This window comes from Schistocerca nitens, chromosome 3, assembly GCF_023898315.1.
Source record: "Schistocerca nitens isolate TAMUIC-IGC-003100 chromosome 3, iqSchNite1.1, whole genome shotgun sequence".
Classification (NCBI taxonomy): domain Eukaryota; kingdom Metazoa; phylum Arthropoda; class Insecta; order Orthoptera; family Acrididae; genus Schistocerca; species Schistocerca nitens.
In genome coordinates this window covers 600,164,635-600,183,730 of record NC_064616.1, presented here as the reverse complement: position 1 = coordinate 600,183,730, position 19,096 = coordinate 600,164,635, and the positions used below count along the sequence as shown (strand labels likewise).

The 19,096-nt window shown below is 41.4% G+C and overlaps 1 protein-coding gene across 2 annotated transcripts in view; it reads right to left on the bottom strand.

Moving 5' to 3' along the window:
- Positions 1–19,096, bottom strand: part of LOC126248521 (pyruvate dehydrogenase E1 component subunit beta, mitochondrial) — a 95,818-nt gene that overhangs the window by 8,815 nt on the left and 67,907 nt on the right. The window contains exons 8-9 of one of the 2 annotated variants that reach the window (XR_007545500.1): positions 11,124–11,275; positions 2,289–2,373 (exon numbers count right to left, since the gene is read on the bottom strand). Coding sequence is in view for 1 of the 2 variants with exons in the window: in XM_049949574.1 (XP_049805531.1) it covers positions 11,127–11,275 (149 nt within the window). In the remaining variant the exon portion in view is untranslated. The remainder of the gene's footprint in view (positions 1–2,288; positions 2,374–11,123; positions 11,276–19,096) is intronic. The other variant, XM_049949574.1, reaches the window with a different exon arrangement.

Sequence of the window (19,096 nt, the reverse complement as noted above, 5' to 3'; positions counted from 1 at the left end):
ATGTTAAGCCCAATCAATAGAAGGAAAGACAGCTAACAGCAAGGACTTGGAGAAAGGTCCAGACAGCCTGCGCATCATTCACTAAAATGGCTGGTAACTCAGACGACAAACATAAAACAGCAGGTAAGTGGTTAAAAAAAGGGCACTCTGTCAGGAAATGACAAACCATCAAAGATGGAGGACAATGAGCACAAAGTGGTGGGGGATCACCACTTAACAAATGGCAATGGCTAAAAAGACAGTGCCCAGTATGCAACCTAGCTAAAATGATCTCATGACAAGAGGGCTCATTTGAGGGAATGGAAGAACTAGTGGGCCGAGGTACGAGGACTGCAGCATCAGCATCTTTGTTTCCCGTCAGACCGACATAACCAGGGAGCCACATAAAGATCACAATGGCTCCATCAAGAGTGAGCAAGTGAAATCTTTCCTGGATCCATTGCACTAAAGGATGGACAGTGTCAGCACACACAGGCTCTGAAGAGCATAGAGAGTCAGAGCAGATGACAATTGAAAAGCCTGTGTCGCCGGACGTACTGTGTGGCCTGATACAGTGCGAAGAGCTCCACTGTAAATACTGAGCAGTGTTTCGGAAGCCGAAGAGAAAATTGTCAGTACCAATGACAAAGGCACACCCGATACCATGGTCAGTCTGAAGTCATCAGTGTACACAAAATAGTCGTGTAACCGAAGGCGATAGGACAAGTATGGAGTAGTGTCCTTAGGAAGCAAATGAAGGCCAGGGCAAACACAGGCCACCGCACGAAGCCAAGGTGACGAAGAGTTCACACCCACTGGGAAAGTGGCAGGTAGCGTGAATTTAAGCTACCCGAGCAATAGCCAAAAGAACTCCAGGAGGTAACAGAGAAGAGGGGCATGCCCCATACAGGTGATCAAAGGAGTCACTGAAGGAGGCGGCATAGGATGTGTGGCCAGGGATGACAAATGGCACGCATAACTCTTGAGGAGAAAATCACGGCGGTATGGCAGCAGTAGTTTGACAGATTCTACATACACTCAACCAGGCTACTATAAAAGGCACCAGTGGCCAAACAGATACTCGATGGTGGACAGTATTGTGACAGCGTAAGACGGATGGACATGCAGATGCATAAACAAAGCACCCATTGTCTGGTTTCTAACAGACAAGGGACTGGTACAAATGGAGGAAGTACCGCTGAGGACACGTAGGATACTGAGGGACTGAGTACAGTGGGCAGCCAAGTAAGACACTTGGGAGGACCAAGAAAGTTTCCTATCAATCATGAGCCTCAGGAAATTCATAGTTTCAACGAACAGAAGAGAAACAGGACCAAGATGTAAAGGTGGTGTGTATTGGGGGTGGGGTGGGGGGGGGGGGTGGGGGGGGGGGAACCCTGAGATAGAAAGTTCTGAAATATTTAGTGAGGGTTGGAACGTGTATCGGAAAGACAGATTAGACACCGTAGGAGGTGGTGTCTTCATTGCAGTTGACAAAAATATTGTGTCTACTGAGGTCGAAGTAGAGTGTGATTGTGAAGTTATCTGGACACGTTTAACAGGGCTAGGAGAAATAAAGTTAATAGTTGTGTGTTATTACCAACCACCAGGTTCCACCGTGACAGTTCTAGAATCATTCAAAGGTAGTCTACACTCTGTATCGCAGAAGTACCCGGATCATGCTATATTAGTCGGAGGCAACTTCAACCTACCTAGTATAGGCTGGGATGTCTATGGATTCATTACAGGTGGTACAGACAAGCCATCGTGTGAATTACTTTTGAACACATTATCTGAAAACTGTCTTGAGCAGCTAAATTGACAGCCAATGTGTAATGGAAATATTTTAGATCTGGTAGCCACGAACAGACCAGACCTCATCGACGGTGTCAGTGTTGAGACCGGGATTAGTGATCATGATGTTGTCATTACGACTATGGTTATAAAAGTTAAAAAGTCAGTCAAGAAGGCTAGGAGAGTATTCTTACTCGAAAGAGCACATAAGCAGTTGTTAGCATCCCACTTAGTAAATGAATTTACTTCTGGTACGAAGGATGTGGAAGAATTATGGGCAAATTTTAAACACATTGTAAATCACGCATTGGAGAAGTATGTGCCGAAAAAGTGGGTTACGGATGGAAAAGACCCACCGTGAGTTAACAGCACAATTCGGAGAATGCTCAGGAAGCAAAGACAGTTGCACTCATGGTACAAGAAAGATTGGGAGAATGAGGACAGGCAAAAGTTAGTAGAGATTCGTGCTGCTGTAAAAAGATCTTGCTGAAAACCCAAGGAAATTCTGGTCTTACGTAAAATCGGTAAGCGGGTTGAAGGCTTCCATCCAGTCACTCACTGATCAGTCTGGCGTGGCAACGGAAGACAGCAAAACGAAAGCTGAAATTTTAAATTTAGCATTTGAGAAATCTTTCACGCAGGAGGATCGTACAAACATACCGCCGTTTGAGTCTCTTACAGATTCCCGTATGGAGGACATAGTGATAGAGATCCCCGTGGTTGTGAAGCAGCTGAATGGGTAGAAAATAAATAAATCGCCAGGTCTCATGGGATTCCAATTCGGTATTACAGAGAGTACTCTACTGCATTGGCTCCTTACTTAGCAAGCATTTATCGCGAATCTCTTGCCAAACGTAAAGTCCCGAGCGACTGGAAAAAAGTGCAGGTGACACATGTATATAAGAAGGGTAGAAGGACGGATCCTCAAAATTACAGACCAATATCCTTAACATCGGTTTGTTGCAGGATTCTCGAACATATTCTCAGTTCGAATATAATGAATTTCCTTGAGACAGAGAAGTTGCTGTCCATGCATCAGCACAGCTTTAGAAAGCATCGCTCCTGTGAAACGCAACTCACCCTTTTCCACATGATATCTTGCGAACCATGGATGAAGGGTATCAGACGGATTCCATATTCCTTGACTTCCGGAAAGCATTTGACTCAGTGCTCCACTGCAGACTTCTAACTAAGGTACGAGCATATGTGGTTCCCAAATATGTGAGTGGCTTGAAGACTTCTTAAGTAATAGAACCCAGTATGTTGTCCTCGATGGTGAGTGTTCATCGGAGATGAGGGTATCATCTGGAGTGCTCCAGGGAAGTGTGGTAGGTCCGCTGTTGTTTTCTATCTACATAAATGATCTTTTGGATAGGGTGGATAGCCCTGTGCGGCTGTTTGCTGATGATGCTGTGGCGTACGGGAAGGTGTCGTCATTGAGTGACTGTAGGAGGATACAAGATGACTTGGACAGGATTTGTGTAAAGAATGGCAGCTAACTCTAAATATAGATAACTGTAAATTAATGCAGATGAATAGGAAAAAGAATCCCGTAATGTTTGAATACTGCATTAGTAGTGTAGCGCTTGACACAGTCACGTAGATTAAATATTTGGGTGTAACATTGCAGAGCGATATGAAGTGGGACAAGCATGTAATGGCAGTTGTGGGGAAGGCTGATAGTCGTCTTCAGTTCATTGGCAGAATTTTGGGAAGATGTGGTTCATCTGTAAAGGAGGCTGCTTATTAAACACTAATACGACCTATTATTGAGTACTGCTCGAGCGTTTGGGATCCTTATCAGGTCAGATTGAGGGAGGACTTAGAAGCAATTCAGAGGCGGGCTGTTAGATTTGTTACTGGTAGGTTTGATCATCACACGAGTGTTACGGAAATGCTTCAGTCTCTAGAGAAAAGGAGGCATTCTTTTCGTGAATCGCTACTGAGGAAATTTAGAGAACCAGCATTTTAGGCTGACTGCAGTACAATTTTACTGCAGCCAACTTACATTTTGCAGAAAGACCACAAAGATAAGATAAGAGAGATTAGGGCTCGTACAGAGGCATGTAGGCAGTCATTTTTCCCTCGTTCTGTTTGGGGGTGGAACAGGGAAAGAAGATGCGAGTTGTGGTACGAGGTACCCTCCGCCACGCACTGTATGGTGGATTGCAGAGTATGTATGTAGATGTAGATGTAGAAGGTCAAAGGATCAAAGGAGACCGGGAAGAAATGCAAAAGGTCGAAGCGGTCGTAAGGATGCAATTTTGTTTCCTGGAGGCAGAAAACAAATGGACGCTGCGATTCCAAGAGCAGCTGTAATTCCTCCTTGTTGGATTGAAGACCATGGACATTCCATTCAAGGAGAGCCATGACGAGGAAAGTGGAGGAGGGAAAAAAATCAAGGTGGTGTCACTCGGCAGCTGCCAAGTAACAGCCTTCAAAGACTCACTTCCACAGGCTGCAGAGGTTCGAGGATCCTGCTCCATGAGATCTACAGAGGCATCAGGATTCTCTCTCTGCCAGTCTGTGGAGTCCAGGGCAGAAAAACGGCTGGCTGTGCACACTGGCGACATGGAGGTCAGCCGGGTGAGGGTATCACGTGGTGACACCATTGAACAGGATCTCCGAGTTAGTGAATAAGAAGACTGTTTGCCTTTGATTGACTTCTTGGAGCCTTTCTGGTTGGCAGGGCAATAGTCAGATGTCTGTTGGCTGGAGGGACGTATAAAGTCTCCATGGGCGTATTCCTTCTGGCCTGCCGGTTGTGTAGCAGGTGACTTTACATTGTGAGGCAGATGTTTGATGGCTTGTTGCACAGGAGGAGGAGGAGGAGGAGGAGGAGGAGACGGGGATGTTACCGTGACACCGGACGATTTTTAAACTGTGCTGCTGTATTTGAGGTCACACGTCTCCGTGGCCATGTCCTTTGTGGAGTGAGATGTAGCAAGACAGTACTGTAAGTGCCAAATGGTAGAACACAGTGTTTCTGACTAGCCAACAACTTGCAAGTGACAGGGTAAGGCACTTTTTCTTCACCCGGATCTCCTGGAAGGCCCGCTCATCGAGATACAATGGACAAGGAGGCTGCATGGTCACCATTGCCAACTGATACGGTGGGGACGAGGAGGTGGACAATGCCCTTGTGAGCATCCGTACCAGATGTTATACATCTGGCCGGGTGTCAACAGGACATTCGAGTGTGGTTGTAACGCTGAAACTGGTAACAGCACATAGGGTTTGGAATGTACATTTGGACTGTGATAACTTCATTACCTATTTTGATCTTGGACAGAAGCACCACTCTATCAAAAGTGAGACGAGGGGGGGGGAGGGAGAGGGGGGGGGAGAGAGAGAGAGAGAGAGAGAGAGAGAGAGAGAGAGAGAGAGAGAGAGAGACCCGATGGACTGTAATGATACCCTAATCAGAGCGGTATGCTTGGATTTCTGCCTCGGTCAGACCATCGAGCAGCCTAGTGTAAATACAACCAGATGATGAATTCAGCATTGGATGGGCCTCAGCAAAACTGCAAGCAGTTTGGCTTGAATCAGAAGTAGTCTCAAAATCAAACTGCCATTGCAGAAATAAGAGCAGCATTTCACAGGGTTGGCAATTACATCATGATTGCTCATTGCGAGAAAACCCCCATGATTGAAAGTGCCTCCAATGAGCACTCCTTCCAACTGGGGGTCCCCACTCGGAGGGGGCTGCACGCGCGTTACATGATTTCTCACATCTCAGGTCACATCTCCCGAACACCTGACTGAGGATCAATTGGCAGTCTGGGAAGCCAACAGCTCAGGGGATCACACCTCCCTGCACCTGGCCTGTACCAGGGGACCAGGGGATACATGCAAACCTTACCTGTTGACCCAGGGCTGGGAATTAAGCATTACCCTGTCACCTTCAGAAGCACACGGGGAGGGGGGGGGGGAAGGGGGGGGAGAAGGAGAAGAAGAAGAAGAATAGGAACCTCAAATGCTGAAGTGGAGGAAGGATAGGAGAAGGGGAACAAAGAAAGGAAAAAGGAACGAAAAGCAGTGGAGAGAGTGTTCTGATGTTGGCTACTGAATATGTAGAACACATTTCTAAAAAACATTCCTGATATGTTCCCCAAGGGAGGGGAAAACGATCAGCAAGATGATATATACATGCAGCATGGAAGGGGAAAGACACTGCAAAGGCTGGGGCCCCATGGTAGCCAAGAACGAACCCGCCAAAGTGCGGGGAGCCCCCTGGGACAAGCAAGGTCATTATTATACAACATAAACTGCAAGGGTCCCAACACACTTCCTAAAGCACGCTCGAAGTCACTTCTACATCTGATGATGACACACCATCCAAGATAACATGCTGTATCCTCCCTAACAAGATGTCCTCAACCCAGTCACAAATTTCACTTGACACACCATATCACTGAACTTTTGATAACAGGCGTAGGTGGATACTGAGTCAAATGCCTTTTGGAAATCAAGAAATACTGCATCTACCTGACTGCCTTGATCCAAAGCTTTCAGTATGTCATGTGCAAAAACTGAGATTTGGGGTTCACATTATTGATGTTTTCAGAATTAATGCTGGTTGGCATGGAGCAGGTCATTCTGTTCAGATTTGACAATGTAAATAATATTGAACAGTAGTTTTGTGTATCACATCTAATACCTTTCTTGTAGACGGGTGTAACCTGTGCTTTCTTCCCACTACTGGGCACATTTTTTTGTTCGAGGGATCTATGACAGATTATAGTTAGAAGAGAGGCCAACTCAGTACAGAGTTTGATAGGGATTCAATTGGGCTCTGGAGCTTCGTTCAATTTTAATAATTTCAGCTGTTTCTCAACATCACTAATACTGATTTCACTCATCTTTTCAGTGGGACAAGCATTAAATTGACGCAATTCTGCTGGGTTTTTTTCTTTTTAAAGGAATATTTGAATATAGAGTCAAGCACTGGCTTCTACTTTAAACCCTCAATTTCTGTTCCCGTCTCATTCACTAGGGTCTTGACAATAACTTTGCAAACATCAAACTGAAAAACAATGAAATAATATAAAAATGAACATACTTGAAAACTAAGTTATTAGAGAACATCATTATTGGCAAAATAGTAGTATTGATATTGTCTACAGGTATATGAAAATCAGAGTGTTACCAGTACTTCTCAGAGGGTGTAGATGGATAGTTGCAATATTTATGTTATTAGTGAGAAACTGTCTGAGCCAGCCTAATTTTACGTTTTCTACATTCAAAACAAATCACTTAAATCTGGACTGAGCCACATCTACATTCTTTGTCATGTACCATATTTTACGGACTATATGACACACTTTTTTTCCTTCGAATAATTGCCTCCAAAATTCAGGTGCATCTTATACTCTTAATTAATATAAAAATGTCCAGTGTTTGATTTAAAATTCGCTCCAGTCTTAAGAATGGCCTTATATTTTATGACACAGAAAACCTATCCTTATCTGACAATACTGGAGTCAACTGGCAGCAGCAATGCACCGATACGACAAACATGAGTTGCAGGGATTCACAAACTTGCTAACATTTTCTCCCTCCCACCCTGCCATCACAAACCCAGAACACACACTAGCCTATAACACATCATTACGGTCTATAGTGCCAATGAACTGGACTTGAACGCGATTTGTGTTGGTAACAGTACAATATTTTTGTTACTACCTAGTTTTGTAATTTAATAAATAAAAGGTATTCATATGATGCGGACGATAAATTGAAAGTAATAGCATGTGCAGAAGAACATGGAAACAGAGTAGCTGAGTAGCATTTTGGCCCTCAACCAACAGAAAAAGCCATTCATGATTGAAGGACTAGTAAAGAAGAACTGAAAAAAATGAAGACTAAATGTGCAAATACAGGACTGAATACAAAATGGCCAAAACTAGAAGATGAAGTACTGAAAGGGATTCAAGGACACCGTCAAAATTGCACTTGAATACAAAAATGATTCGAATACGTGCTTGTAAGCTAGTGCTACAGTGGAACTTAACAGATTTTAAGGGTGGAGTTTGTTGGTTTATGAAGTGTCAAAACCAAACCCAAAACATCTCTGAAAATGCTACAAGAGTACGAACAGGAAATATTATCTGTCAATCGTTTTATTATTTAACACCGAAAGAAAACCTGTGTGGTACTGAGCCAAACAGCGAGTAAGGACAAAACTCCCCTGACATTTGATGTGCCGAGTAACAGAAATTTTGCCACGAAAGATGCGAAAAGAACAACTATAAAACCAAGTGGACACGAAAAAATGCACTACACTGTTGTCATTTCATGTTGTACTGGCAGTACTAAACTTAATCCAATGATCATTATCAAGTGCAAAACATGCCAAAACCTTCTTAAATACTGCCAACTGTTGTCATTCATGTAAATGCCAAGGGTTGGACAGATGAGGCTGGTATGAAATTATGGATTAAGAGAGTGTGGGAGAAAAGGAAAAGTGCTTTATTGAAGAAGAAATCATCTTTTGCTGGATCAGTTTAGTAGTCATTTGAAAATTCTGTGAAAGAAAAATTGAGACAGGTAAACACAGATCTTGCTGTTATCCCAGGAGGACTTAGTTCACAATTTCAACCTCTCGATGTCACGATTAATAAACCATTTAAGGTGTATATGAGAGAGGAATGGAACAAACTGATGAAATCCAGCACGAATTCACGTCTAAGGGAAATTTAAAATGATCTACAATCAAACAAGTGTGTCAGTGGATAAAACAACAGTGGTCTAGAGTGAGAGGAAATATTATTGTTAAATCTTTCAAGAAGTGCAACATACGTAATGCTCTCAATGGCAGTGAAGACCACCTTATATATGAAGATGACAATGAAGAGGGTGACGAAGAACGAGAAGGAGAAAATTCAGGCGATGATTTCCAAGGATTTTGAAGGTCAGTTCAATTTTATAAACTGAAAATTTTTTTAGGCTGGCTTTACAATCTAATAATAAAAATGATAAAGTTACATTTTTAAAAAATTGCTTAAAAATTAAGGTGTGTCTTACAGCCAGTAAAATGAGATTTGTTCTATGAAAATAAGAAAGCATGTAGCCATACACAAAAACCAATTCTATTTGTGTATCCTGAAAATTAGCTCATTCCACATAAATTCAATAGAAATCATAGTAGTGATGCATAGAATATGAAATGCACTTCTAACAAATCACTAACATTATATCTAAAAACAAAAATGATGTGACTTACTAAACGAAAGCGCGGGCAGGTTGATAGACACACAAACAAACACACAAAATTCGAGCTTTCGCAACCAACGGTTGCTTCATCAGGAAAGAGGGAAGGAGAGCGAAAGATGAAAGGATGTGGGTTTTAAGGGAGAGGGTAAGGAATCATTCCAATCCCGGGAGCGGAAAGACTTACCTTAGGAGGAAAAAAAGGACAGGTATACGCGCGCGCGCCGCACACACACACACACACACACACACACACACACACACACACACACACACATTTTGGCCTTTACAAATGTCTGCTTGTGTCTATGTGCGGATGGATATGTATGTGTGTGTGTGTGTGTGTGTGTGTGTGCACATCCTTTCTTCCCCCCCCCCCCCCCCCCCCCCCCAAGGTAAGTCTTTCAGCTCCCGGGATTGGAATGACTCCTTACCCTCTCCCTTAAAACCCACATCCTTTCGTCTTTCCCTCTCCTTCCCTCTTTCCTGATGAAGCAACCATTGGTTGTGAAAGCTTGAATTTTGTGTGTTTGTTTGTGTGTCTATCAACCTGCCAGCGCTTTCGTTTGGTAAGTCACATCATCTTTGTTTTTAGATATATTTTTCCCACGTGGAATGTTTCCCTCTATTAAAATCACTAACATTATTTATTCAAATGTGTCTTCCAGTTATCTGTCTTTAGTTACTGGTTTGAAGGATTAAACAACAATGAACAGCATACTCTAATTTCATCTGTGCATAAAAAATGATAAGTTCACCCAGTGAAATAGTGGCAGTTGTTTAAGTGACCTGAGGGCATATATGAAAAACCTAGCACAGCATATTCATTGTATTTCACTCTTATCAATTCAGTCATTCCAGCCTCTCTTTCAGCAAATTCACTGCAAGTCAGTGAATTTAAATTAACTGTTTCACTGCTATCACTACAATCATAATGTGCTGATTTTTGGTAGTTTGCTTTTGTTGGTATGCCTGTGAGCACAAGTTTTCAGTTCCTAGTCTGGGTTTACATTCAATGATGTTCATTTATGTTCCTCATGTAAGCCAGTGAAGATGTGATGAAATATCAACCATTTATTAAGGGTATGAACAACATTAAATAGTGTATATTCTGACTATGTTTCCACATTATAGTATTAATTTTGTTTACCAATGATTGTATTATTACAGACTTTCCTTGCCTTCATGCACAAATGAAATGAACTTAATTTCTGCCTCTAGCCTCTTTAAGAAGAGCAGTTTTATCATGATTTGCTCAGTTTTTTTCTGACAATGTGTGTGTGTGTGTGTGTGTGTGTGTGTGTGTCTTCTAATATTCTGGTTGAGAATTTCACTCAACAAAGCATTACAGAAGATGCAACAATCTCAGTAAAGATATGTAATAACAGTCGAAGGGCACTCTCAGGTGACACAGGAAGCATCCACTTATCATTAACATAGCAGCCGCTACTGGTCTGCTTTAAGGTGTTCAATTTCACCTTCTGGATACACAAATACAGCACATAAGGAATTGCAGGGACTAATTTTGTGAATTACCTCTAAAGCAGACACAGAAATAGGATACTGGGGGCTATTTATGTGAAATATGCCAAATAACAAGCTTACTTATTAACACTTAGTCCTTTTGGTGTCAAATATGACCAATTAGTCACAAAGTTTATGAAAAGGGCCACTAACTACTTAATTTTGTTATGCTATCCACATGTCCTGTGAATGCTTTTTTGATCTCAGTTTCTAACATTTAGGATGTGTAATCACAAGAGCTACACTTATTTGTTGCATATTTTTCCTGTGGTTATTTCCAGATATCATATTTAAAAAATTACATGGTAGCTGATTAAAATCTGTCATTTCTATTAAGCACAGTATATAGTTTATTAATTTAAAATATGCACATTAAATATATGTCAATTTATAAACTCACATCAAAATTTTAATGTTTCTATCTAGGAAAGATCTCCGGAGTAGTTGCAGTTGAAGAAAGTGTCCCTAAACTTAATAGCTCAAATTATATTTCAAATTTTACAGTATCTCCAATTTAATGTTAAACTGAATGACAGTTTTAACCCTTCAGCTTTAGGGCAAGGTAATGAGTGTACCATCATGCTAACAAAATTAAGTATACATTTTTAACTTACCAGTTACTTTACACCCAAAACTTTTTTTACTGCATCGACAACATCTTTCGACTGTGGTAGAGCATGTTCTTCTAACGTCTTACAGTATGGCATAGGTGTATCAACTCCAGTTACACGGATTACTGGAGAATCCAGATGATAAAAGGCTTCACCTGGAGCAAAAATCATTAAACTGTTGTATTACACTATTGTGAATCTGAGATACAATGAGTAATTTGAGTGCCTTATTACACCACATCCTATACATCATGATTCACATGATCAGGTTCACGCCAAGACTGATGTAACCACAAACTCTGTAAGCTATATAATGAAGTCAGTATGGTAATTCTGCAAAGTACATAGGAGTAAGCCCTGATAGGGTACAGACCACTTCCTCAACACTGAGGTGTCCCATACAACTACTTTAACAACAGTTTTTGTGTAAATATGTACTGCATATTCATGTTTTCTGACTTGTTGAACAACATCAAGGGTCTCCTCACAATGAATCTGTGGAATGAGCAGTACATGAAATGTAATCTCATGGAACACAATGCTGGCAGCAATACTGCACAGAACAATGGTTACAGCAATTAGTGTAAAACTAATGGCAGGCTTGGCTGCTGCCTCAAATACACTACTGTACCATCAAAAAATACAGCAATGCAGGGTTGTTACTCTCGAAGAGGTATCATAATCAGCACAGAGATCTCATTGTGGCTGTACACTTTGTTGCCACTTATATGAACAACCAACAAACTTACAGATTTCACTTAAGTAACACTCTTAATGGTTCAGCAAATAATATTGTAATTTAAAGGGTGAATATTTTATTCTGGAATTACACGTCCTTTTTTATTCAATCAACATATTCATACAAAGTAATTTCTGGAATGTCTACAAACTTACAATTTATTTTTCTTCAAGCGAGAGAAAGCTTGGAAACAATCAGCTAAAGAAAGGGACTGTTTATACTACAGGCAGTGCTACTCACTATATAAAGATGACCTGGAACAATAAAAGTATGTTGCAGACAATATCAAAGATTTCATACTCAATGGTATATAAAGATTTTTTTTACATTATGTTCAGAGCTTAATCATCTGTGAATTTACTGTTTGGCAATTACTTCCTATAACTGATGTATTGTTTTGTTATAATTAAATATTCATTCCTGTGCCAATTTTTGGTTTCCCTGTAATGTAGATTTTTGCAATATGAGAAAAGCATAGGAAAGAGTCAACTTTTATCCAGTTTTTAAGAATGTAATGAAAATGTCACTATTCATTTAATTGACTAACTGCTTCTTTGCATCTAAAGTTTTATCTCCTGTGGCTTCTTCTTTTTGTTGGTTCTTCCACAGTCTGTTCCAAATAGTAAGCCTGACTTGAGAGGAGACCAATACTGTTTAAGGTTAAGAAGATCAACTGTGGATCTAAAATTTGCAGTTAGGAAATTATAGTGATGCCATTATGAATGTGAAAGTGATTCAGATCAAAGGCTTCCTCAGACACAAAGAAAGCGTGCAACAGCATATGCACGTGCAAAATCTGGGAGCAAGAAGAGAGAGTATGAAAACAATTTGCAAAGTTAGAATTATGTACAAAGCTGCCTTAGCTGGGTGAAAGTAAGAACGGTCATAACTACATGGTTTGAACTGAAAACTGATCCGAGACAATAATGTGCCATCTCACTGCTCCTTATTGTAGCCATGCATAGTGTAGCTCAGAGTGCGACATAAAAGTTGGTAAAAAATAAAAAAATAAGACACTGTAATTTGCAATAACATTCATGATGAAACAGTGAGACATGATGAAACAGTGAGACAGATCCAAGAACAGCTAGTTGCATAATAATAAATAGTTGCCCATTATAGAATGAGATTCTTGGGAAAACAGATTTAAGTGGAAATAGTGTAAAGCAAGAACAGACTTGAGTAACAATTTTTGTTCAGAGAAGGAGATGCTGCGAAAAGCAGAGTGCTTGAAGTACATAGATAGGAAGAACTTTTCAGGACACAAGAAGCCTAATTTAAAACAAAAAATTGTACCAAAATGAGAGAGAAATGTGTACAAGACCATGTTCCAATTTTAATTTATGGTGCAGAAACACTGGCAGTGCCCAGAAAGGGATAAAATTAGAATACAAGTCTGCCTAATGAAATTCTCCAGGAGTAGAACTGGAGTGGCACAACTACGAGTTCAAGTCTCGGTCCGGCACACAGTTTTAATCTGCCAGAAAGTTTGAAAATTAGTGTTCTGCACATGACATCACCAATGAAGCATGTGGCTGTAGCAGCAAGGAAGCTACTGTTATTGTGTGTGAGGTGTGCATGCGTGCGTGTGTGTGTGTGTGTGTGTGTGTGTGTGTGAGAGAGAGAGAGAGAGAGAGAGAGAGAGAGAGAGCACGTTTGGGGGGGGGGGGGTGAGGGGGGTAGGAGTTCTGTTTCATTTCTTCATGTGCGTGCTGTCACTAGTTGCCTGTCTTACAACAGGAAGAAAAAACAAACTGGAATTACCTTCAGTTCCCCAGGGACATACAGCTTCAATGAGTGTGGGCAGGAAAGTGTTACCAAGAAGGCCATATTTATGTCTCAAATGCTAGTTTTTGTTCATGGCATTTTAAATCAGACCATTACATCTGGGATTTGTGAGCCAAGATGCTGAATATACCTGCCAGAAAAGTTCTGAAACCAGATGCTGTACATGGAAACTGAAGGTCCATCAGTCCACATTCACTGATGTAACCAACCTAGAAAATGAAGAATTGTGTCAGGAATTGCGTGAAAGAAATGGAGCATTTAAAAAGATCTCTGAACTGTGAGCAGTGATGTAAAAGAAAGAATGACACTTTTGAGAGAAATTGAAGGCCTTTCGCCTTCACATTTTAACAAAGTACTCCACAACCACTTCCTTGACAAAAGCATAAAGCTTTCTGATGGGAAAGTAATTACCGAAGCACCAATCAATGAATTGCAATCATTAGATAACAAAGAAATTAAAATGTACCCAAAACTGTCACTATTTCATGTCAGTGTTAAAGGTAAGGACCGCCAAAGAGTATATCTAGCCTTGCAACTTTTTTCAAGTACAACTACTCAGGTAATTCAATATCTGCAGCAAAAAAAAAAAATATATATATATATATATATATATATATATATATATATATATATATATATATATATACACCAAACAAAAGCGCTGGCATGTCGATAGACACACAAAAAAACACAAACACACACACAAAATTCTAGCTTTCGCAACCAACGGTTGCTTCGTCAGGAAAGAGGGAAGGAGAGGGAAAGATGAAAGGATGTGGGTTTTAAGGGAGAGGGTAAGGAGTCATTCCAATCCCGGGAGCGGAAAGACTTACCTTAGGGGGAAAAAAGGACAGGTATACACTCGCGCACACACACACATATCCATCCACACATACAGACACAAGCAGACCACTGACTGCTTGTGTCTGTATGTGTGGATGGATATGTGTGTGTGTGCGAGTGTATACCTGTCCTTTTTTCCCCCTAAGGTAAGTCTTTCCGCTCCCGGGATTGGAATGACTCCTTACCCTCTCCCTTAAAACCCACATCCTTTCATCTTTCCCTCTCCTTCCCTCTTTCCTGACGAAGCAACCGTTGGTTGCGAAAGCTAGAATTTTGTGTGTGTGTTTGTGTTTTTTTGTGTGTCTATCGACCTGCCAGCGCTTTTGTTTGGTAAGTCTCATCATCTTTCTTTTTAGATATATTTTTTCCACGTGGAATGTTTCCCTCTGTTATATATATATATATATATATATATATATATATATATATATATATATATATATATATATATTCTTTCAGTTTGTTAGTGACTCATTTGACATCCTAAATTCTCATACAATGGTCGACAAAAAGGTATTAATGAGCGCTTATGGAAATAATGAGCAACTCCAAGAAAGGATCCTTGAAAAAAAATTGCAGGTTCATAACAGAAAGCAACTATTGTAATTCCAGAAAGTACAGTTAACAGCAATTAATTCTTTATTTGGCCTTCATTCTGGCCTCCTGTCTCTTGGCATTAAGTATATTTTCACAGGACAGCTGAATCAAGATTGCCTCCAAAATGTGTTCTCACATATCAGAAGCATTGGTTTTTTTTATCAACATCATCCTCCAAAAGAAGTGAAAAATCACCTATATGTTTTGCCTCATGAGAAAGAACGCCCATGACATTCCATTGTTGAGGACTTTCTCTGTGGGACTGGAAGATGACCAACAACAGTTCCTCTTACTGAGTTTGCTTCGTGGAATATTGCCTGGTATGTCTGAAGCAATGGCCATTCTAGATGAGGAAGCAGAGATACACGATATAAATTTCAGTTGTCAGCCTGCTGCACTGTCTGCAGTGACATATCTTGGATGCTCTGCAGAAGGATTCAGATATCTAGCAAGTTACATAGCACATCATGCTGCACAATACACTGTGAACATCATCATCAAAAGAATTACTTTGTTGCCCTCCAAAGTTCCTCTCAGAATGCGTACGGATAGAATTTCTATCATGAGGTGGTTTACTAGTGCTGCCTGACAAGTGGCTGTGACCAATCTCAGAATTTGAGGTCACGTTCTACGAGGCCAATGGAATTGACATGTAGTAAAAGAAAGTCTAAGAGATTAGCCAACATGATTTCGCAGAAATATACTCATGTGGTGCAGGAGGTAATTAAAACAGTCTTATGGATCCTAATTTTTATTAAGAGCACACTACCTCAATATGAAACTGAAGACAGAGGAAGCAGTAGTATTAAAGAGATGGAAACCTCGTCAGTAGAACTGTTCAGCAGTCAGAGCAATCTAACGAGGTAACCACCATAAACGATGCACATATGGTAAATTTTGTGTGTGAAGTAGCCTTGTTTGTGACAAGCGCAGTACAGCTTTATGCCCTTCCCTTGCAATTCCGCTTCCCTGCTGATGTAATTCCAACAGCAATCTGTTTCACTTCAGGCCCAACCTTTACAGAATAGCCTTGGTCAAACCTATGTATGCCCTCATATCAGTCTACAACATGGAGTTGTTCAAAATGTGGCAAAGTGAAACAGGAAAACAAAAAGGACCACAAATAAGTGCACGCTCTGGCTGCAGAAAATGGCCATCCACTATAGGCCAGAATTTTTCTATTCCCACTCTACATCTACAACTACATTTATACTCCGCAAGCCACCCAACGGTGTGTGGCGGAGGGCACTTTACGTGCCACTGTCATTACCTCCCTTTCCTGTTCCAGTCGCGTATGGTTCGCGGGAAGAACGACTGTCTGAAAGCCCCCGTGCGCGCTCTAATCTCTCTAATTTTACATTCGTGATCTCCTTGGGAGGTGTAAGTAGGGGGAAGCAATATACTCGATACCTCATCCAGAAACGCACCCTCTCGAAACCTGGCGAGCAAGCTACACCGCGATGCAGAGCGCCTCTCTTGCAGAGTCTGCCACTTGAGTTTATTAAACATCTCCGTAACGCTATCACGGTTACCAAATAACCCTGTGACGAAACGCGCCGCTCTTCTTTGGATCTTCTCTATCTCCTCCGTCAACCCGATCTGGTACGGATCCCACACTGATGAGCAATACTCAAGTATAGGTCGAACGAGTGTTTTGTAAGCCACCTCCTTTGTTGATGGACTACATTTTCTAAGCACTCTCCCAATGAATCTCAACCTGGTACCCACCTTACCAATAATTAATTTTATATGATCATTCCACTTCAAATCGTTCCGCACGCATACTCCCAGATATTTTACAGAAGTAACTGCTACCAGTGTTTGTTCCGCTATCATATAATCATACAATAAAGGATCCTTCTTTCTATGTATTCGCAATACATTACATTTGTCTATGTTAAGGGTCAGTTGCCACTCCCTGCACCAAGTGCCTATCCGCTGCAGATCTTCCTGCATTTCGCTACAATTTTCTAATGCTGCAACTTCTCTGTATACTACAGCATCATCCGCGAAAAGCCGCATGGAACTTCCGACACTATCTACTAGGTCATTTATATATATTGTGAAAAGCAATGGTCCCATAACACTCCCCTGTGGCACGCCAGAGGTTACTTTAACGTCTGTAGACGTCTCTCCATTGATAACAACATGCTGTGTTCTGTTTGCTAAAAACTCTTCAATCCAGCCACACAGCTGGTCTGATATTCCGTAGGCTCTTACTTTGTTTATCAGGCGACAGTGCGGAACTGTATCGAACGCCTTCCGGAAGTCAAGAAAAATAGCATCTACCTGGGAGCCTGTATCTAATATTTTCTGGGTCTCATGAACAAATAAAGAGAGTTGGGTCTCACACGATCGCTGTTTCCGGAATCCATGTTGATTCCTACATAGTAGATTCTGGGTTTCCAAAAACGACTTGATACTCTAGCAAAAAACATGTTCTAAAATTCTACAACAGATCCGACGTCAGAGATATAGGTCTCTAGTTTTGCGCATCTGCTCGACGACCCTTCTTGAAGACTGGGACTACCTGTGCTCTTTTCCAATCATTTGGAACCTTCCGTTCCTCTAGAGACTTGCGGTACACGGCTGTTAGAAGGGGGGCAAGTTCTTTCGCGTACTCTGTGTAGAATCGAATTGGTATCCTGTCAGGTCCAGTGGACTTTCCTCTGTTGAGTTCTTTCCACCCGAGTGGCTAGAATGATCATCTTCAGGACAAGATAGTTGGTTCTATGATCCTTAATTTGTTATTTTGCGCCTGCAGTGCCAGTCTTTCCCCAGTCAGGTCCAAAATATCACCTAGCACACACCTGGAGAGTGGCAAGTTACGTACTTAGCCTTTACTGTATTTTCTTAGTACTGTATTTCTTAAATTCTATGTGCATTTTCTTGTTTAGAGGTGTAACCTTGTATTTTTGCAACTTTAAAGTGTAGACTCAAGCAATCAGTAGCACAGTTGCCATTTTTTCTGAACGGCCAGCTACACAGCTTATAAGGCATCAGCATCCACTGGTTACATGTCAGCAAGGTAGCAAGTTGTATATCTAGGTTACTGACTGTGCTTTTATAGTCAATTTTTAAGTTAGTGTTACTAGAATTGGTAGAATGTGTGCATACTGTGTGCAGACGTAGGAGGAGGTGGCCACAGTTCATGAACAACTGAATGGGCTTTTGGCTATGGTCAGGTGTCTTCAGGCTGCTGCCTTAGATGTACCACTGGCAAAGCAAGCATCTTGGCACGTCACTTGGAGCACCTCCCAGGCGTCACTTGTTTTGCTCATGAGCTTAGCTGCCGAGTCATCTCCTAGCGTACCCGATACAGATGATCTGCCCTCATAACCAGACGTGTGGCGGGTTAAAGAGATCATGTCACTCGACGCGAAGGGCCAATGTGGATACTGGCAGTCTGGAGTCATATGTTTGCCATATGAGTGGACAGGTAGCCATTTCTTCAGAAGGGTGTGAGCAGGTGCACCAGGGCAGGGGTTTGCTACTTGGGAACTCCTATGTTCACATGTTATGAAGACCTTTAGAGAAATAGCATTCACAGCCAGATAGAAAGTCAATATGAAGTCAGTGTGTCTTCTGGGGGACCTCATACGAAATGTGGAGAAGTCCTTGCCTACTGTTATAGAGCCTGCTCTATGCAGTCATCTGCAAGTTGTGGCTCACATTGACAACGAACGATTCCTGTCACTTGGGTTCCGAAGCCATCCTCAATTCGTATAGATGGCTGGCAGAAGTGGCAAAGGCTGCTGGCCAATGTGCAGGGTGCAAGCAGAGCAGTAATTTGCAATACAGTTCCCAGAGTTGATTGGGGTCCTTTTTGTTTCAAGCCAAGTGAAGGATCTCAACCAAAGGCTTTATCAACTCTGTGGCCCTATTGGCTGCAGGTTTCTGTACCTGCATTATTGATTGGGGAATTATAGGGCTTCCCTTGACAGGTCAGATGTGCACTACACATGGGCATTTTTTAGCTAGGTGGTAGTATGACATACTCTGACGAACA